Source organism: Cheilinus undulatus, linkage group 13 (genome assembly GCF_018320785.1).
Source record: "Cheilinus undulatus linkage group 13, ASM1832078v1, whole genome shotgun sequence".
NCBI classification, from domain to species: domain Eukaryota; kingdom Metazoa; phylum Chordata; class Actinopteri; order Labriformes; family Labridae; genus Cheilinus; species Cheilinus undulatus.
In genome coordinates, this window is record NC_054877.1 from 16,495,546 (window position 1) to 16,517,893 (window position 22,348).

At 39.9% G+C, this 22,348-nt stretch overlaps 1 protein-coding gene across 1 annotated transcript; it reads left to right on the plus strand.

The window, feature by feature from the left end:
- The first annotated feature begins 2,184 nt into the window (after positions 1-2,184).
- On the plus strand, positions 2,185-21,602 carry sec62 (SEC62 homolog, preprotein translocation factor). Its single transcript, XM_041803097.1, has 8 exons — positions 2,185-2,268; positions 6,386-6,494; positions 7,441-7,546; positions 7,900-8,113; positions 12,037-12,132; positions 12,211-12,271; positions 12,363-12,482; positions 16,919-21,602. The coding sequence occupies exons 1-8, from the start codon at positions 2,233-2,235 to the stop codon at positions 17,473-17,475; spliced, it is 1,299 nt and encodes a 432-aa protein (XP_041659031.1). The 5' UTR covers positions 2,185-2,232; the 3' UTR covers positions 17,476-21,602.
- The last annotated feature ends 746 nt before the right edge of the window (positions 21,603-22,348 follow it).

Here is a 22,348-nt window from a genome sequence, read left to right on the forward strand (position 1 = left end):
TACTGTAGCCCATAAAACTTGGTACTGGTTTTGTAACTGAATGATAAAGAGTTTTTTATTTGGTTGAGACACATTTATGCTTTTGTTGGATTGTAAATAAAGGGTTTTTCTACAAATCAACTTGTGCAACAGTGTCTTCCTGTGAGGTCAATGGACAAATATGTCAAAATCAATGATCCCCTATTTCAAGAAAAATATACAGTGACATGAAAGAAGTATTTCCCCCATCCTGATTTCTTGTTTCCCTTTGTCAAAAATTTTGACATTAGACAAAGATAGCTAGAGTACATACAAAATGCAGTTTTTGATTATTCTTTCATTTACAAAATCCATCTAAACCTACCTGGCCTTATGTGAAAAAGTAATTGCCCCTTAAACCAAATACTTGGTTGTGGCACCCTTTGCAGCAACAAGTTGAGTAGGCATTTGCAATAACTGAAAATTAGTCTTTCATATTGCTGTGGAGGAGTTTCAGCCTACTCTCTTTGAAGAGTTGTTTTAATATCGCCAGACTGGAGGTTTTCTGAGCATGAATGGCCTGTATAAGGTCATGTCATAACATCTCAATCAGATTTAAGTCGAGACTTTGACTGGGCCAACCCAAAACCTTAACTTTGTTTTTTTTTTTAAGCCATTCGGAGGTGGACTTGCTGTGTATTTCGGATCTCGTTACTATCATGCTGATTTATGTCCTGCTGCACAACCAAAGTGTGCCTGAGCTTGAGGTCACAAAAATAACAGCTTGACATTTTTCTTTATGATTTTCTGGTAGGGAGCAGAATTCATGGTTACATCCTTTATGGCAAGTCGTCCAGGTTCTGAGGTAGCAAAGCAGCCCCAGACCTTTACACTACCACCACCATGTTTGGCTGTTGGCATGATGTTCTTTTTATGAAATGCTGTGTTAGTTTTATGTCAGATGTCAGGGGACACACACTTTCAAAAAAGTTAAACTTTTGTCTCATTAGTGCTCGGAATATTTTTCCAAAAGTCTTGGGGATCCTCAAGATGTTTTAGCAAATATGTGACAAGTTTTTGTCAGCAGTGGTTTTGGCCTTAGAACTCTGCCATTTTTGCCCTGTCTCTTTCTTATCATTGACCTTAACTGGGTCAAGTGAGACCTGCAGGTTTTTAGATGTCATTCTGGCCTCTTCTGTGACCTCTTAAATGAGTCGTTGATGTGCTTTAGGAATTGTTTTGACAGACCAGCCAGTCCTGTGAGGGTTCACCACTGTTCCAAGTTTCCCCATCTGTGGATAATGGCTCTCACTGTGGTTTGCTGGAGTCCCAAAAGTCCCAAAGCCTTAGAGTTGCTTTTCTAGGTTCGCTTTTAGCCTTTAGCTTTTTGGGGGGGGGGGGTTGGTGTTTTTTCCCCCCTTAAATAAATGAAACTACATTATGTATTTACTTGAGTTATCTGTATAATATTTTTAAAAAAAATGTTTGACAATCTGAAACATTTGAGTGTGACAAATATGCAAAAATAAAATAAAATAAAAGAAACTAGTAAGGGGGGGAATACTTTACCACAACACTGTTCAAGACCTTATAGAAATTCACCATGAATTGTAGCTATAACTGTAACCAACCATAGATTCTTGTTAATCTATGTAACCACTGCCAAAGAATAGGTGTCAGATAAGGTGTCTATTTTGACATTTTGTATGGTAGAATTCACAGAATCACTGGCTTTCCAAATTAATCAGGATAAGATTTTTCAGCAACATCACCGGCAAATTTACAGAAATTAGAAAACAATGTTTTCTCCACGGGGGGCGCCAAAAATAAGGCAAACAATAAAGAAGAGGATCATGATGATTAAAACCCAAACGTTTTTCACATGACCTTTCATTTCTTGGTATAGCTCAATATATCTGCATCTCTAGTTATAAAACTACATCATAATTTTAGAAAGTACATACAAGTCCTCCTATTCTAGCAGCACAATTCATGCTAAAGATGCTATCAAACAACTGAGGAGTGAAAGCTAAATGTTTCCACTGAGTTGTTGTTTGAAGGAAGAACCAAAGATTTAAAATATTAAAGTATAAAGGAGCTTACCTTTAACGTATTACCACGAAAAACACCTTCAGAAGTTATTTCATGAACTGTTTTATTTGTGAATGAACGAAACAGCTTTTTCCCCAACGGTCAGCAGTAAGTCTCGCGATACTATACAGCCTTTGCACGCGCCTAGCCTCGCGCACGTCAGTGAAGCTGAGTTGGAGGATCATGGCGGAGCGCAGGAGGCACAAGAAACGGATCCAGGTAACATCACTTGATTCTTTAAAAAATATTACCTGAGCATGAGGGAGAATATGACTTAGAAACGTGATGCAGTTCATTGACATGCTAGAGCGTGTCTGTTAATGGCAGCATCCTCACAGGGAGCCGTTAACAGACGGTTGATTAAGCCAAATGATGGCTAACGGTCAGCTAGCAATAGCATGCTAGCAAAAACAAATGTTACTAATTATATATTGATAAGACATTACCACAGTTAAATTATATCTGTAGAAACAATAATTATGTGCTGAAGTGCATAATGAAACCATGTTGTACTTTTGGACCAATTAGCTTTGTCTTTAGTTGATCGTCTTTATTAGTTTTGAACTGGCTGTAAACGTTTCGGGCTAAGCTGCGTCAGCCCAATTCAGACGTGTTTACATAACGTGAAGCAATCAGAGGGAATTTAAATAATGAGTCTATGTAGAGCATTATAATGCTACTCAACGAATCGTGCAGGTAACGTAAGTTGTGTAGCTCAAGGAGTAAAGTCAGTAACGTTGATTTCAGTGAAAGCAACAACTTGTAGAGTTGTTAATGTTTTAGTCATCTTAAGCATCCCTCAAGTACGTGAAAATGTCTTTCAGTCGACTTATTTTTCGAAATAAAGGCATTTTAGACTTTTGTGTTTTATATTGAGGCGAAACACTGACGATGAAACTTCTTGAAATCACGTGGGAAGTACAGATGAAGAAGATACAAATCGTTCCCAATTAAACTATCCATTGACGCATGTGCAGTGATCCAGATCAGCGTTGACTCAGGCTGATTGTGGGACATCTCACAGTTGAGCACAGCAACCTATTTTTAACAGGGCATAACTACACGCACATTTGTTGTATGGTTCAAATAGAAATTGGATAAATGTAAAGTTGTTAAATGTCAGTACTCATAGAAACGAAAGGTATTTGTTTTGAATATGGGCTAAGGTTGTGTAATTGGCTGGAATCAGTTTTCTATGCTGTTCGATAGTCACCTGAAGACGAAAGTATTTTGTAAAATCCCTGTTAATATAAATGGTCAATAAAGAACCTTTTGTAATTGTTTTGGGGGGTGTTCTGATGATGATGGCACAAAGGGTGGTTGCAGCATTTGCATCATATAGTGTGAGACAAATTAGGCTGAACTGTTCTCACTCCATCTGTTGTTATTGTAGATCACTGAAAGTCTCACATCTCTGTTACAGGGTATCAGGCTGACATAATAATCTGTTCTACTGGATAACATTCATGAATCTTAAGGGGCAGAATATCATCATGATATACTGATGCAATATGATTTAGCTTTGCCTCTGCTTTCAATAATTGTTGTTTATTTTTGTATAAAAATGTAACCAATGCACTATAATTTGAATGTTAACAGAGCTTACATTTATGAAGTTAAAATTTTCAATTTGTTAGTTACTGTTGGCCAATTTATCAGCCTTAGTTGCCTTGTGCATAACATTTTTTTCATCAAGACAAACAGAAAACCTCCAACAAAACAAAAGTTAAAAATATTAATTTAGCAAGGATTCATTGGTTTTGCTTTTTTTAGCCTGAGTATGAGCTAGGTGTGCTCATAAACGGGAAACTGCTCGAAAGTTCTTTTGCTTGTTTGAGTTCAATTGCGTAACAGCACACACTGTTATCTCCTTTACAAGCAGACCACAGCCAAGAGGCTTCTCTGTGATACTCTGCATTACCCACAGTCTCACTTGTTTCATGCCAGTTGACAGTGTTTGACATAAAACCTTTAAAAAGATCAATAATGGTGTAAAAACAAGACAGTTATTTCAGTGTTTACTTGGTTGACTTCTACTCAGGTCACAGCTATGATGATCAGCATTTGTTGAAACAGTTTTTAAAGATTTTAGTAACCACTATCAATAACTCTAAAGAGAACACAGCTGGGTTAAAAGCGCCCCAAACAGCTTGAAAGAAGACTGAAGAATGACCATAAAGATGAATCAAAACAGTTTCTGCTGTTGTGGCCTAGCTGATGCTTGACTTGCGCTATTTTGAGATGCATTATTTTCCTCGTAAATCCCCTAACTGCCCAGATCACCCAACATGAAGCCCCCCTGAATGTCCCATTTCAGTTGCATAATGACACTTTCTGTTATCTGCTTAAGAAGTTCACTACAACTAAACAGTCTTCCCATGATTATCACTCTGCATTTCACAACAATCATCCTTGTTTTAAACAAGTTTTTTTCATTCCACTGAACATCAAGGTATTATGCTCTTTAAATATGCTACACATAGGGCCCAAACTGTTACACACTTCAATGTGACAGAACCATACTCTGCTTTGTCCATTACAAGGGCTACAGTAATTTTGCAGAGAGCAGCTAATCCTTCCATGATGAAGCCAGGTAGATCATGTAGACTGTGACGGGGGTCTTTTTCATGTAGGGGTCTCATGAAATCGAGCCATGTGCTTGATACCTGCTTTTTTAAACAAAGGCCTGTTTGATGGCCTCTTCTTCCTCATGTTGCCGACCCGAGCCAGCTGGACTGGTTTAAGCAGCACTGAATTTCATTGTGCTGATGCTTTCATTCCCCCTGTGTTGGCATGTGGTTCAGTGCTGCTGGCAGGATGGAAAACAGTGAAGATGTTGTGAAAATGGAGGAAGTGTTAAAGGAAGATATCGTCTCTCTTTGGTATTATTCCAGGTGAACATACAGTGTTTGAAGCTGGAGGTAGACAGACAGTGCACTTGTTTCTAGAGGTGGAGACACTGTCTGAGAGCGACATAGGCAACAAGAAATCAAATATTGTCTTCAGAAGTACTGAGTGGAAGCCATGAGTTTGGCATGTAGGCTGTCATACTAGACAAGAGGTCTGATACCCAAAAGGCCAAAATCTGTGATTCAGATGAGCTGATATAAAGTCATCCAGACAGTGGACAGTAAGGCCCAGTGTACACTGTGTGATTTCAGGCTGACTCTGTAACAGTCATAGTGTTATGACAACTGTGGAAATGAAATATTTACAATGCACAACCATCACGAATGATAATGTACTCATACTGTATGGTCTAATGGCCATGCACAACCTGAATGTTCACACTGAAGTCGGACCAGACTGCGAAAAATGTCAATGAAGTCTCCTTTGAAAAGCCTCCCACTGAAAGGTTGAAGTCAGATCTATTGTCCTATTTGTCAGATAGTGGCAACTGGGGGTGAAACTTCTCTAACCAGCAGACACAACTAGCAGCTAAATGCTAACAAATATTGATGTCAGCTGAGATATCTGAAACACAGAATTTTTTTAGAATAAGCTGCAAGCTAGGATGCACATATTAGCCACCCAAACTTTACCTGGATTTTTTCCTGACAGTCCACTAGGAAAAATCCTGCATGGGTTAGGTGAGCTGTTGTGTGAAATATCTGGGAAAATTCTGGACATTTTCCTTCAAGTGACTGGGATTTTATAATTTGCAGCAGGTGTGCAACTGGTGCAATCTGTGTGCACTTGTAACGAGGTATAGATATAATGAAGCTGCTTTATGTTTTTCCCTCTTCTCCATTATGTTATTCTCTGCTTTTTAGTTGACAAGATGAATCTGTCAAACTAACCACAACATTAATATCAAGGCAAATGCTGTCGTCATAGCATTGTGCTTCATTGCTTCATCTACCATTTTCACATCATTCTTACACGTCCCTTCTCTCAAGTCTCCCTTCTGTGCTGCAGGGATTGTCTCCCCGCTGTGAGGCGCATCTGTGAATGACTAAGTCAGGAGGATTTAAGGGTCACCCTGTGCATTTGTGAAGATACCTTATCTGTCAATATCAGTATAGCTGCCCTGATTTGACTAATTTTCAATGAAAATATTTTGAGCCTTGACTATTACTTGATCTTTGGCTTTAGTTGTTATTGATCCACTCAGTTTGAATTTAGGTCAATGTAGGTCAATAAAAGCTGTGTGACAGTGGTGATATGATGCTGTGAATAATTATCCAATCTTAGATTCAGATGTATGACTTCCCTTTAGTCCTGCTAGTTGTTAGAGGTCAGAATTTATTGATATGTCATTATATCAACCTTTGAGGACAGACTGTGATGTTTTTATTGTGTGTGGTCATACTGTGGTTTTTTTCTGACCCTGCAGGAGGTGAGCGAGCCCACCAAGGAGGAGAAGGCGGTGGCCAAGTACCTTCGATTCAACTGCCCAACAAAGTCCACCAACATGATGGGCCACAGAGTCGACTACTTTATCGGTTAGTGCTTGGATCATTAAAAGCAACACGCAGATGGCAACTTGAGTGTGAACTAGGGGATAACTTCCAGACACCACCTTCAGCTTTTGAAATTAGAGACATTGTTTTTTCAGGTTCAATTTTGTCATAGCAGCGTAGGCTGATGTGGTGTGTCTTTTACAGGTAATTTCTGAGCTACATTGCTCTTATTTAGTGTTCGTTTCATAGGGTGGTTGAATCCATTTATTTATGGACAATGTTGTTTACTCACTAATTTTCTGTGCACTAATTCTGAGGCTGTCTGACACCCTTTTTCTCAATTGTAGTGGAAAATTGATGTATTCCAAGAGATATGATCATCTTTTTTATAATAAGAATGTATCAAGTAAAAATCTGAAGGCTTGTGATGGTGACATTTGTGAACCTGCTTCTATGTCTGCAGCTCCCCTTGCCTTAATGGAGATTTATTACAAGTTTACGGTCATTGCTTTGCTGTCTGGCTATCAATTTAGCTCGTCCTCGCTCTCATTTCTGTGATAGTGTTGCATTGAAGGGAAAAATGGTCTAATAGACCCAAAGCTCAGTGTCTGTGCAACACCTTAGAGAAATACAAGGTGGTAGCCAACCAGTGAATAGAATGGAACATTTTCACCATCACTGTCAGACTGAGTTTTATAATCCAAATATATCAGGTGGTCTGAAAACATTGACTAATGAGTGATAACTTTTTTGCCTGTTTGATGTTGAAACAATCTAATTTTGGCTTACAAGCCCTCTACATCAATATTATGACTTATTATTTCTATGCTCACAGCTTGTATCATCTGCTGCCATAAAAATGCTCCTTAACTCATACACAGATAATAAAACTGTTATCAAGGTTTACTGGATAATCACTGTATGACATTTTCACATTCACTTTGACTCTCAGTGTCTTCAGTAACCACCTCTTTGTTATTGTACTTAGCCTCAAAGGCAGTGGACTGTCTGCTGGACTCAAAGTGGGCCAAGGCTAAGAAGGGAGAGGAGGCATTGTTCACCACCAGAGAGTCTGTGGTAGATTACTGCAACAGGTAAGCTGTGTGATACATCCTGTGATATCTAATCATATATAGCACATTGAAGAATTTATCATCTCAGCATATCTTTAAAAAATTAGTTGTAATAGAACTACTGCTAATTACCTCTGCAACTAATTGAATAAAGAGTGAACATAAATCATTTTCAAGAGTAAAGCCACTGCATGTTTGGCACCTTTGAAGCACTGAAGTTGAAACTATACTCTGAATAAAGCTGTTTTATTTTCAGTCTTACAGGGTATCACATTTCAGGATCCTTAACACGAATAATGTGTGCTATCTGACAAAGATCCCTTTTACATTAGTAACATAAAAACTTAATTATAATTCTTTGTCTCTCTTTGTAGACTTCTAAAGAAGCAGTTTTTCCACCGGGCCCTCAAAGTGATGAAGAAAAAACCTGAGAAGGACACCAAGAAAGAAAAGGAGAAGGAGAAGGAAAAAGAGAAGGAGAAAGACAAGACCAAGGGGGACAGCAGCAAAGAGGAGGAGAAAAAAGGAAAGAAGGAGAAAGAGAAGAAGAAAGAGTCTGAGGTCGCTGAAACTAAGAAAGAGAAGAGTGTAAGTTAGACTACAACAATGGTTCTTTGTGTGTGTTTTATAAGGCATGAGACACTTTATTGTCTTTGTATGTGCAAAAGAAAATGTTGTTTAGTGACAGTTTGGGTCAGCCGTGCCACATAAGTGAAAAATACAGAAGGATAAACATAGTTGGAGTTGCTGATCTGCTTGGCCTCCTGGCTAAATAGTTGACTTTAAAACTGAGAGACAGAGCTTTCAGAAGAAACAGCAGGAAAGAAGCTTCATATTTTATCAGGGTGTCTAGTCTGAGTCTGTGGAAGCTCAAAGTATGAATGGAAATATGAACACCTGATTTAAACAGTGTTAACTCTAACATGTCAGTTTCTGATAAACCAAAATGATTTGAAATTGTGCGTTTAAAGAGTAACTAAATCCCAGAGGTTCAGCTGAGGCACCTCTACCCTGGAATTACAAAACACCTATATAATATCATGGATAGGTCTAGGTGGGGGGAGGGCTAAGATGATCCCACTCTCCTCTTCATGTCATCCCCATCAGCTGCTACATCATACACTCTAGACCAGAGGTCGTGTCAACCAAATATTCTCCGTCACTGACGGATTTGTTTTGAAGGATGACGGATAATTTTGAATGCTGTCTGTCATTTTGACGGGCTGGAATGATGAGGACGAGCCTGCATTTCAGCGCACACACACACACACACACACACACAGACAGATGCATAGACCTTTACCACTTTGCACACATGGACTATCAAGGAGGTTATTTAATCTATTAAAAAGGTTGTACCCAGTGGGCTCTCTCTCTGACCTCGACATTGTAGATTAATGAAAGCGCGTTGGTCTCCGTGCTGACAGCGCACTGAGGCTGCTGCAGGTGTGTCAGTACACAGGTCAGCATGCTGAGTTCCCACTGCTTCCACCTCGCTTGCTCACCACCGAAACTTCACTTTAAACACCAAAGTTTGAAATATAACAAAAAAAAGGGTGAATGATGATTCAGGTCAGCTCCTGTTGCTTTATTCTCTCTTGCTTGCTTACCACCGCCTGACCCTTACCCCCTTTCTGTCTCTCTGAAACCTCACTTTATCCACCGTAGTTTGCCCGTGTATTATGTGGATATCAGTCATGGAAATATAACAGATAAAGGCATATGTTTGTAGCCTACTCAAAGGTCATAACAGAGACAGAATTAAAAAGTTGTCCTCCATCTCTCCAGCTTGTCTCTGCGCTATGACACATGAGCGTGTGCTGTATGAAGCTCTCTGTCTGGATGGATCCAGCAGGATTTTGAAGGAGTGACAGAGACACTGGCTTGCAGTACAAAAAACTTTGCCACATTCTACAAATTTTCACAGTCAAGGCAAATACAAACGCAATGGACTCAGTGTGCAAGGTCTGAGTGCGTGACGTTTTTTTGGATTACGACTCATTTGGAGCAGACAAATGCGCACAGCTCCACGGTGCAGCCTTTTAACAACTTGTTATCAGCTATGGTCGTCAAACTACAACATCTTGATATTAAAAATATCCTCAAAACTGCGTACTATCTTAATGATGATGGAATTTTTACAACCCTTTCTGTCAAATGACGGACAACAAAAATGTCCAGTGCAACCTCTGGTCTAGACCAGGGCTCCCCAGTCACATTTTCCTGAGGGCCAAAGTATTTCAAGGACAGAAAGCAGAGGGCCAGACATTAGAGGGGTTTTTTTGTTTGTTTTTCTTTTTAATTTTATATATATATATATATATATATATATATTTATTTCGGACAAACAACCAATAAAAAAAAATAAAGCAGTGATTAAACAATTCATAGTCCATCCCACAAAGTATTTCATGAGTCCGAAAAAAGGAGTAGGAAGAAGCAGAAGCTTTATGAGTCCTATCCCCACTTACTCTCCTTTTATCATCACCATAATGTTCCCGAGTCACTCCTTATCCCAAACCCCCCTCACCCACCCCTGTCCTCATTCATTCACTCAGTCACTCACCCATCCTTCCATTCATTTTTCATTCTCCATCTCGCTCTCTATCTATCTATCTATCTATCTATCTATCTATCTATCTATATAGAGAGAGAGAGGTAGAGAGAGAGAGAGAGAGACACAGAGTATGGCTTAATTTGCTGCTTTAGACAGAGGATGTACTTAGAAGTAATCCTAACAGGTCAGTCATAAATATGCTGTTATTGTATCAGGTGGTAATTTTTTCACATTTCTACATTTTTAAGACCACTGATGCTAAATTTACAAAACTGGAATATTCATTCAGCATGACTGTTTTTGCCTTTAAAACAGCAACCTATTGTCCGCAATATCTGAGCTGACCCTGAGATTATTTCACCCGACCTTGGATCAGTACACAGCGTCCAGAGGGAGATGGGGGGGATCCTGTGGAGATGTTTCCCTGACTGCTGATAGAGCTAGAAACCCTCACCTACTGAGTGAAAACTTGACTTATAAACACACGTCTGCGCTACAATAGTTGTTCATGTGCATGTCTGTTCTCTCTGAATCTCCCTGAGATCACTGCATGCGCCATGAAGGGGCGCATCTCTGTGCGCAATTTTGAAGCCTTTTAGCGCTGCGCCAAGACTAAAAATGCCGACCTCTCATGTCATAGGACAGCCTGTGTCCAGATTTGTTTTATTGTTACGAGAGGAAATTTTTACCATTTGATGAGACCTGGCGTTAAATAAGCCACAGGATTTATAAACCATGTGGCGTTTAAACGTGAGTGATCAAGACCATAATTGTACCTCTTGTTGACGTGAAATTAAATAATATTTAAATAAATTTAGTTGATATTAGTTTGGCGTTACACATTTTTATAATTAGTGATTATATCAGGCTGGAGATTGAACTGAGTTGCTCACTAAAGCGAGACACGATGTCTGCATTTGTGGCTGACGGACTGTTACGCAGGTGAAGTGTTTACTATCCTTAGAGCAGCTGTTTTAATCCTTCACAGGGATAGAAGTTTGTTTTTACAAGGCCAAAACCTCTGAATTTTGTTAAGGCCTGAGATGCAGAAAACTTGTAAGAGGTGCAGGCAGGGCTGGACTCTATGAGAGTCTGTGCAGCTGTGCACTGTGGTTTAATTCTTCATCTTAAAAGAAGAAATACCAACATTAGAAAAAATAAATCCCTCTGCTTCAGTCTGAAAAAAATCATGCAGTCAGTATCAGGGTGCACTCACGCTAGGCCATCCGTACCTGGGCCTGTTTCAGCCTAAAGATTCTGTGTTTGGCACATAGGCTAAAATGCCAAATCATTCCTTTGATTTACAATTAAAGGAAAAGTTTTATTTTTTACCCTAACATTACTAAGCTTAGATATTTTTTCTAGTAATGTTAATGAAAAATAAAGTATGTAAATTGTCATTTTTCACTGGTTCCATATTACTTGTTAGACCTCAGTCCATCAGATAGATCAGCTTCAAGTAGTGTAAACCAAGAACTGCAGTCCCAGAGGTGGAAAGGGGAATGCAGCAGTGCAGGAGCAGTGTTGACTGACACAAGGGTTGCTCTAGTTTTAGTCATGTTATGATAAAGCCACAGTTTGCATGTTTTTACTATCTTCTTAAAAGTTAAATGTGAATATGTCCTTCTCTTGTATACTGTTGTCCCCACTGTCAGCTTCTTGAAGCCAAAATGCCTGATAATGCTTGAAAGCCATGGTACTAGTAGGACACTGAGGCATCAGTTTATGCAGAACTAGAGGGCTATGTTTTTTTATTTGTTTTTGTCAAGCGCATCTGTGACAAAACTAAAAAAATGATGGGGCTCATGTTGTCACTCTGTGAGCTTTGGGTATTTCACGTCTTTATGCCAGGCTAAACTGGCCATGCAACAGTTTAAGCCTTATATTTACCACACAGAAATGAGAGTAGTGTCAATCTTTAAAGAAAAAAACGTATTGCAATTAATTTTATTAGGATGACAGTCCTGGGACCCCAAAGAAGAAGAAAGAAGTGAAGAAGAAGTTCAAACTGGAGCCTCATGAGGATCAGCTGTTTCTAGATGGAAATGAGGTGAGTGTGGATTTAACAAAACGAAAGTCATAGACATGTTTTGGACCCTACTACAAGGAACTGTCTTCTCCTCCTCAGGTCTATGTGTGGATTTACGACCCTGTCCACTTCAAGACATTCGCCATGGGACTGATACTTGGTGAGTCAGTTGGTGAAAATCATGCTATATTGTCTAAAACTGAATGGAAGCTCATCTTTACTCATCCAGTTTATCTGTCTCTTTCCTTCAGTCATCGCTGTGATTGCAGCCACGCTGTTCCCTCTGTGGCCGGCAGAAATGCGTGTAGGAGTTTACTATCTAAGTGTAGCAGCAGGCTGCTTTGTTGCCAGTATACTGCTCCTGGCTGTTGGTGAGTACATTACATAGAAACAAACAAACAAGTTCCTGAAAGACATCAGTTGCAATTTTAATGAAATAGGCTGAAGATATCCCCCAAAGATAATTCTTTATCAGGGATATACTACTTAAGAGATTTATGTGAAATTCCAGATTTTCTGATGTAAGGAGCTGACCCAATGAAGCATTAATATTCATCAACACATTTTAAAAAGGGTTTAATAGCTGTGTCGTGGAACATTGAGAATTTTGTGAAAATCCACCACATGCTTAAATGTGATGGTACTTTTTAAGTATTCAATTATGCTCCTGTTTGTTTCAGCTTGAATTAAATCTGTTTTTTAAATTGACAGTGGTGAGCCATGCCAGCTGTTTGTGTTTATATGCTGGCTGTGCATGCATGTCAAAGAGTGACAGTGTTGATCAGTGTTGGTCATCGCAGGTTTTGCTGTTCTCAGTGAGCATCCTTAAGGTGACTTGCTTCATTGACAGTCACTGGCACTGTTAATTGGGCTTATATTATTGTGTTACCTTTTGTTTCTTTTCTGTCTTCAAATTACAGCTTGAATGAAATTATCAACTAAAACTCGTAGTAGCTAATGTCAACACTAGTGCTTCTGTTGTACACTCTAGTGAGTGACATCATGATAGTCACATGACGGTAAGAGATCAGTACTCAGCTCATGAGATGATAGCAGGGGCGGGATGGCCACCATGAGGTTATGGACCACTCCTGAAGGGCCATCCCGTTCCAGGCCAAACTGACTGGTTGTATGTGACTATTTGTTGTATGAACATCACAAGAGCCAGTCTGGCCCTGTGCAGAACACTGTCTGTGAGACATTAGGCTACACTCAGTATATCTTTTCTGCATGTACCCACTTAGAATTCACAGTGTGTGCCCCTGACTGATACATGCACCACAGGTTTACCTGCCTTAACAAAGTTCAGCACAACATCATGACACACCTGTGATCTGCAGCAGCACTGAAAGTGAAGCACAGTTAGGTGGCCTATGAAAGAACAATAAAACTTGATAGCCTAGTTCATGCATAAAGAGTCTAAGGCCTCAGACAGGATGTAGTGTATGATAAGGTCCATCACACCATTGGGACTTTTCCATTACATGGCGTGGTGCGGCATGACTTGACACGGCAGCCAAGCACAGCAGGGGGGTTGCTTTTCCACCACAACCAAGCTACCCGTTTTAGGGCGTGTCTTGAGCTGATGACAGCAGTGCTTTGAGCCCTCCTTGATCTCTCTACAGCATTTTAAAGCAAAAAAATTAAACTATGACAGCGCTGCAAGCAGCTCTTTTTACATTCTCTCTTTTCCTCTCTCTCTCTGTCCGCGATCAGTAAACAAACAATAGTCCACGCTTATCATCAAAGGAGAGAATTTTCCTGCATTTAAGCTAAGTAACAGTCTCCTTATTATTGATTTGTGGGTCTCTAAAGAGCAGAAAATGAAAACAAACGTATTTTGATTAGGCAGTGAGAACGGCATGCTTTACTAGCACGTTAATGAATTAAAGACTGACTCTGTCATGGGCGAAATGTAACAAACATCTCCAGCATTTAATTTTTTTGAAAGGCTCAAATTTATTTGTATGTAAGAGGGGGAAAGGCTCAAACTTTTGTTATTAGTAGGTGCAGAAAAAGGTGTATTCCTGGATCTGCGCCTGGTCCGTCCTGATCTCACTCGTCAGTGTGAGAAGCCATGCGCATATCAGACTGTAGTATGCACAAAAATCTCAAGTTTTGGTCTTGTGTCATAAATATTTAAGTCATACAGTAAATGCTGACATTGCTGTAACAGAATTATGGACAGCTGGAGCAGAGGCAGGGATAAACCGTTTCTCCCCTGTCTCCCCGTGGGATGAAAATTGATCATGGAGGTGTTATCCATAGCAGAGGGGGAAATCCCCCCAGCAAATCGGGCCCTGCGAAGCGCTTCGACGTCAGCGCAGCGCTTGGAGGGGGGCTGGCCTGCTTTGGCCCTGCATTTGAGCATGGCTTGGCGTGGCTCGGCACAGCCAAATTGTTGATGGAACAGCAAATCAGCACGGCTTGGTTTGGCTCAGCGCGGCCAAAATCTGTAGTGGAAAAGCCCCACATGAAATCATGACAGTTATAAGATCAGCACCATGGACAGCACCATACATCAAACAACCATGACAACACTCAGCTCAGAGGGCATTATTCAATTCAATACACACAATTTGTGAGCATTAAGAGAAAGTAGTTCTAGGACTACTTGCACAGTATATTTTTGCTTGTTTTGTATTCCATTATGTTGATTTAATGTTTTGTCAACATTTTACGAACTGTCTTTACTTAACAGTCCTTTATACATGAAATGAATACTGCTATTATTTAGCTGTCAAGGCCAGAGTCACACTTGGATGTGCTGAGGGGCAATTAATGTCAGGTTGTAGTGATGAGGAGGAAAACAGAGCAGAAACCAGCGAAGGAACACTGACAGGTACACGTACATGCAGGGCTGTAGGCAGTTATGATATGCCTAGAATTAGTTGTAAGAGCAAGTTATATCTATCTATCTGCCTTTACACCTTGGAAGCTGGTTGTTTCTGTCTTCTAATATTTGCTTTGATTTTGATGACGAGCTTAGTTAACCAAGTCTGAGTGCCACTCTTCCTGAGTATCTAAACTTGATGGCAGCATTAGAAAACTGCAGCAATGATTATGTGTGAAGCAGTGAAGTACCCCCTGATATTAGGGCCTTTACATCTCAAAGTTCCAGGCTGATTTTCTGTCCAAATATGTCCCTGTATGATAAACTACATGGACAAAAGTATTTGGCCACACCTCTTGATTAATGAATTCATGTATTACAATCAGGCCTGTTGCCATAGGTGTATAAAATCAAGGAGTTAGCAATCTAGTCACGATTTGCTGTTGAGCTCAGTGACCTTAAGTGTGGTACTGTGATGGATGCCACCTTTGTAATAAAATGGTGTGTGAAATGCCATCCTTGCTGGATAATCCATGGTCAACTGTAATTCATATTTTTAGAAAGGGCAAGGGTTTAGGAACAACAACAGCAGCTCTGGCAAAAGTGGAAGATCACATAAAATCACAGAGGGGGGTCAATGACTACTAAGGCACATGGTGCGTATAAATCACCAATACTCTGCTGATTACATTGCTGAAGAGTTCTGAACTTCCACTGGCAAAAATAAAACTGTGTGGCAGGAGCTTCATGGAATGAGCTTCATGGAATGAGTTCCATGGCAGAGCAGCTACATGCAAGCCTCACATCATCAAGTCCAGTGCCAAACGCTAGCTGGAGTGGTGTAAAGCACGTCGACACTGAACTGTGGAGAAGAGAATCATGCTTCTCTGTCATCAGATGAGTGAGTCTGGGTGTGGTAGATGCCAGGAGAATGTTACCTGCCCGACTGCACTGTGCCAGCTGTGAAGTTTGGTGCAGGAGGGATAATGGTATGGGGCTGTTTTTCAGAGTTTGGGCTAGGCATCTTATCTCCACTGAAGGCCAGTCTTAATGCTTGTCAAGACATTTTGGGCAATGCGATGCATCCAACTTTGTGGCAACAGTTTGGGGAAGGCCATTTTCTATTCCAGCATGACCGTGCCCCAATGCGCAAAGCAACAACTACAAAGACATAGTTTGATAAGTTCGGTGTGGAAAAACCTGACTGGCCCACACAGAGGCCTGACTTCAACCCCATTAAGCACCTTTGGGATGACTGTAACAGAGATTGCAAGCCAAGCCTTTTCGTCCAACATCAAAACCTGACTTCATAAATGCTCTACAGAAAGAATGGGCACAAATTCCCACAGAAAGGCTCCAAAATCTTGTGGAAAGCCTTCCAAGAAGAGTGGAGGCTGTTATAGCTGTTAAAGCGGGGGCAACTCCATATTAAAGTACATGTATTTGAAAACAGTATCATTACAGTCCCTGGTGATGTAATGGTCAGATGGCAGAATACTTTTGTCCATACAGTGTATGTATCCGTACTAGATTCTGGATACAATTTTGTCTTAATTTTCTAGGATATCCTTAACCTTGCAAAGCGGATGGATACGCCTGTTTCCTTGTTTCTCACTGGCAAATCCATCTGGCAAAGCTGGTGAATGTGCAGGTCACAACTTGTCCACGAGAGCATTTTGGAGTTGTTGGATTGTGTATTTGATGAGTTTGATGAGGGAAAGCCGGAATACCGTCTGCTTACATTGAGTTGGCACAGCAGGTCCAAACTCGGCAGCGCCGATCTAAAAACAGCTTGCACTGACAACTGAAGGTAACGAACCTATTACTAAGACTATAGGAATTATAGCAATGGGCAAATTTTCCAAAATGTTGAAGTATCCCTTTAAAATAAGTTAAATCATGCAAACAGCAGGGATTAAAATGGAAACTTTAATCTTAATGAAAACTGATCCACTTGTTTTTATCTATCCTCAGCCCGCTGTATCCTCTTCCTGATCATCTGGTTGGTGACGGGTGGTCGCCATCACTTCTGGTTCCTCCCCAACCTTACAGCAGACGTGGGCTTCATCGACTCATTCAGGCCGCTCTATACTCACGAGTACAAAGGACCTCGAGCCAGCAGTAAGAAGGGCTCAGACAAGACAGACGACAAGGACAATGGAGGCTCCACCAAGGCTCAGAAGTCTGACAGCGAAGAGAAGTCCGACAGTGAGAAGAAGGACGGCGATGATGAGGAAGAGGAGGAAGAGGAGGAGAGCAAAGAGGCGGCAGCAGAGGAGAGTAAAGAAGTGGAGGGGGAGGGGACAGATCGGCACTCAGACACAGACAGCGACCGGCGGGAAGATGAAGGCTCACAGCACAGTAACGGAAACGACTTTGAGATGATCACCAGGGAGGAGCTGGAGCAGCACACAGAAGAAGAGGAAGAACAGGAGGAGGAGGAGGAGGAGGAGGAGGAGGAGGAGGAGGAGACACAAGAGAGGAAAGAAGGGCGTGAAAGTGAGACTAAAGGCCAGACTGCTGAAACATAAACTTGTTACAATCCCATCACTCTCTACTTCTCTCTTTCTCTGTCCCTCCCACCCTCCCTCCCTCCTGTGATCCCAGGACCTGTTCGTCTCAACTCCTTGCAAGGAGACGCCTCATCTCTTGTTGTTGAGCTCTTCCACTGACACAGCACCCACAGTCCAGGACCGGAGAAAAGCAAACAGCTCCAATTATGAGGAGAACAAATAGTACGATAAAGAAGCCTTAAGGTGGAGCTGATTCCTCCAGCTCAAAATCACAAATCTGCCCGAGGAAGCTGTCAACAAAAAACCATCAGACTTCCACAGCGATGATGGACACTTCAGTTCTCATCTTATTTAGTTGACCATGTCATAAAGTAGCTTTTTTGTGTAATTTCAACCCCAAATCTTTTATTTCTGCCCCCTAGTTATATTTTAATGTTGTTAATACTACATCTGAAGGTAAAGACGATGGAGAAAAGCTCAAAGTGAGCAGTAAGAGAAGACTGGTGCTGCTTTCTTTCCTCCTTTTTTCTGGTTTCACCGTAGTCTTTGAGCTCCACATTGTTGGTACAATCAGTCTCTCTGTTCATTCACCTTGTGTTGTTTCAGGAGCACCTGTGAGTCTGATAGCTTTCTCAGGCAGGTAGTGAAGCAAACTGTTGAGCGTTAAAGCCAGATGGACCAAATCCTGAAAAAACTCGAAAGGAAATGACAAAAAAAAACGACCATATTGTGGCTGGCTAGAGTGTTTGGGCTCTTTGAGGTACTTGCCATGTTCAGTAAGAAAAAAAATCTAGTTTTTCTGAAAAGACTGATGCTCATAGTGCAGTTCTCTCACAGTATCGTTAATGTTTAATGTGGGACTCATCTGTAAGAGTAAATATGAGCAACTGGGACACAGCTGGCGTACTTAATTTTCTTTTTTAAAAAAAGATTTCTGCATTTGTTGTACAACTAAAACTAGAAGATATCAAGTCTATCTGCAAACAGGAACCAAGACGTAAAGTTAACTTTAGTGCCAAACACATCTAATACTGATGTTTTGCATGCTGATTTAAAAAAGTGCGAGCAGGCAACATTTAAAAGTAAAGTTACATTTGTTAATTTGTTGAATTTTGTATCTGCAATGTGATAACTCCTCAAATGTTTGGGAAAAATAAAGATGAAAAAGCACAGATTCTCAAAGAGGTAATTTGCTATTTGTGAAATGAGGTTGTATGAGATATCTGTCAGTAGTACGTTTATTGGCTGCAGGAGATGCCGGTCAGCTCGGCCCCTTAAGGAGAAACCGGCTTGGAAGATAGGCAAAGGCATATGTACCATAAAATCCGGTGTACGAGATGCACTTTTGATACATATTTTCACATCTTAGAAGTTAGCTACGTCCTTTATACTAGTGTTGCACCACCAATGTGCAATTATACCATACAATATTGCAATTACGATATAATGCATTAAAGGTATCGTGGCTCTACTTGCTTGGTTATTACGGAAAATGTCGAGGATAATTATGATTTCTCAACTCAAACATACAAATATTAAGCAGCATTAAATAACTACAAAGTTTTTGCAGTACTGCTTTAAAAAAAAAGTTACATTTTCCAAAAATCTTCCCACAGTGCAAATGCAGTGGCACCATAGTGAATTTAAAGGCCTTTCTACAGGCATTTTGCTAACCTCTTAACTACTACTTTAAGCAAACAAAATTGAAGCCTTGTACGCAGTTATGTTATTTCACAGCCTGAAATTGCAATTGTGATTAGATCAAGTGTGCAGCATTTCATTATACCTATACAAAGTATGTACCAGTATGCTAAGGCAAGCTTTACCTTAAGTTTGAAGCTTCCCCCTGTATCAAACTGACCTTGTGCAAGTAAAAAAATTCAACCCATTCATTGTTTTCTTCAAGCTGCTGTTTCACCTCTAAAGAAGAGCCGAAAACATAGCAACAGACCAGACAAGCAGGGGTTGGTGCCACTTTTTAAACCGCTTTTCCCGTTGTTAAGTCATAACCCTCCATTTAAAGAAAACAGGGAGCATACAGTTAAGTAAACTGAGATTGTGAAGACTGAAAGCATTTCTCAGATAAAGATCAATTGAGTGGCAGAGGAGGGTAGTGAGCTAAGTCTGGCTCACAATAATCACCACAGGCTGTGAGCTAAACTACTGTATTACAGCTAAGAGATGTACAAATGGTACTAAAAAAGCAATAGAGCTGCACAGAAATCACATGCAGGTGGGTGGTTCAAACCTTTTTCCCTTTTGAAATCGGATTGTGACTTGTATAGCCAAGTGACTTGTATTGCAAACTTTACTGTACATGGTGTGCCAAAGTAGTTGTGAAATTTAGTGGCTTGCTAGGGGAAAAAGTAAAGCGAATTTTTTCAGTATAGCATCATTTTACCATTTGCTTTTTAGCTTGTTTAAGCTAAATTTCATGGAGCAAATGATCCCATCTGCATAGCCGTACAGCATTACTTCCATGCCTGCTAGATCTCCTTTAGATATAACACTTACTACTGACAAGTACCTCAAACAACAAAATTATCAGATTATTCCTTTAAGTTTCAGCTATGACAAAAGATTATTGGTCTCAATGAAACCATTTAGAGGGCACTGGCTCTTTTGTGGAAATAGTGATGCTTTAGTGATCCAGCTCCACTGACCAAACTAAAGCTGGAACCATTAGTCAATAGATATATTACTTGATATTATTGCCAACTATTTTGATATTCTAATAAACTTTTTGGTATTTTGTGGAACAGTTTCAGCCTCTACAATGCAAAGATTTGCTTCTCTTGTCATTTATGGTAAAGAGTCATTGAGGTTTGACTTAAATAATGAGGCAATATGAAGATGTCCCTCTGAAATTGTGAGGATTTATTTAAAAAAATGTGATTTATTAAAAAATGAAGACTAAACTAATTGTAAAAATAATCGTCTGACTTAAACATCCATATTAAACATATTACATATTAAATTAAGTTACAGCTCAGAGCAGTAACATTTCCAGTGGAAGCCTGTGGTCAGAGCTGTTCCTTTACACCCACTTCAGGCTAGAAACATCTTAGATGCTCTTTTTAGTCACAGCAAGGATAATATATAAGTATACAAAATATTTTTAGTCATAGCCAGGATTATATTAAGGTCTGAAAAATAGAAATGTATCATTTATATATGGATTCTATTGATATATCATATATATGCATACAGTCTAAATCAAGAAAAGCTATTTTCTTTCCCTCCCTTCTCTTCTTTTTGTATTAGGAGGTATTTGAATGTTTATAATGCTCATTTTTGTTTTTATACAATCAAATAAATGTACTCGTTATTTAAAGGCAACATCTGAGGTTAGAAAGGGGGGATTTATTAGCATTTTTCTATATTTAGTTTTTACATTTGCCACTGTAACATTGAATGTGTGATGATGTTGGTTTGTCTCTTTCACTGATGCCAGTAGATCATCCACAACATCCTGCTGGTTTCAATTGAACCGACTTTGCACAGTCTAACGTTATGAGAACATGTTCACACGGCTTAGTACTGGTGCGGAAAACAAACTCACCTCAACTGAATTCAGTACTTTATTCTCCCACTGAGACTTGTAGCTCTTTGACTTTCTAACTCTCAGTTCCTTTTCTAATATCTTTGTTTTGTTTTCTTCCCCTAATCAGGCAAAGTGCATCTCTGTGTCCTGAGTTGCCAGCTGCTCTACTCTCAATTTTGGCATTTCACAAAAGAGAAAAACTTCTCCCAGTTGTTCTTGACTGTTGCACAGTATCGGTCTCTTGTATATTGTAGTATTATTATTATTATGATGACTCTTTACGCTGCTGCTTTTCATCGCACATTTCTGGGGGAAATAAAAGTGAAATTGTTAAACATCTGTGTTTTATCTCTGGTCAAAAAATAAATAAATAAAAAATAAGCGTGTCTTTTGGTCACCTAGTTGTCCACATCTGGGTCAGTGTCATTCTGAAGACTGTCACATGCAATATTGGAGTATAATTTAATAAAACTGGATGTCTGGAAATATATCTGTATCTTATCATTGCAATAAAAGTATAGAAAGCATAAAAGTGTTGTCATATTTTACTGTATCTTTTTTAAGAACTGTATTTATGCTTTACAATAAAACTTATTTTAGACCACTTATTCTGGCCTGAAAAATGTCATTTTTTAAGAGACAAGTTTAACAATAATTTATTTTACAAATTTTAGTGAAAGATAAATGTGCAGTGTCTTTGGGGATTAGACTCCATCACGTTGACTTCATGTAGTTGAAGGGGTAGTGAGGCAAATGGAAGAAATATGATACCCTCTTATGGAGCCTAGATACTGGTAGTGTTGATGATATGCAGGATCAGATGAGGAATAAAGTTCTGAGAAGTCTATGAAGTGGCTTGGAGGGTGAGAGAGGATGATATGAGCAGAAGACCTGTGACTAGATGTTGATGAACTGAATGGAGGTGGCTGGGGTGGAGGAGGGTTGCAGCGTCACTGAAACAGCAGGCTGGCTGTGATAGAGAGAATGACAGATTTAAAATATGAAGGGTGCATGATGATTGGTTGAACGAGGTTGTGGCAGAATCTGAATGGCTTAGTACATAAAAGAGTGAATGCCCATGATGAGCTGATCAGCAGAGCGGGAAGAGGAAAAGATTAGGAAAGGGGAGAGATATAAACGAGTGGTGACTAATAAATGAGTAGAAACAGTCTTCTTGCTTGAAATTTCCAGAACTCCTATGACTGTTGGTGGTCGAGCTTTTGTAATTGCATCAAATTGAGACCCTGCCATTTGAATGTTGCAGCAGAAATCAAGGCTCATCAGACCAGACAATGCTTGTCCGATTACCTATTGCCAGTTTTCATTAGCCTGTGTGAGCCGTAGCCT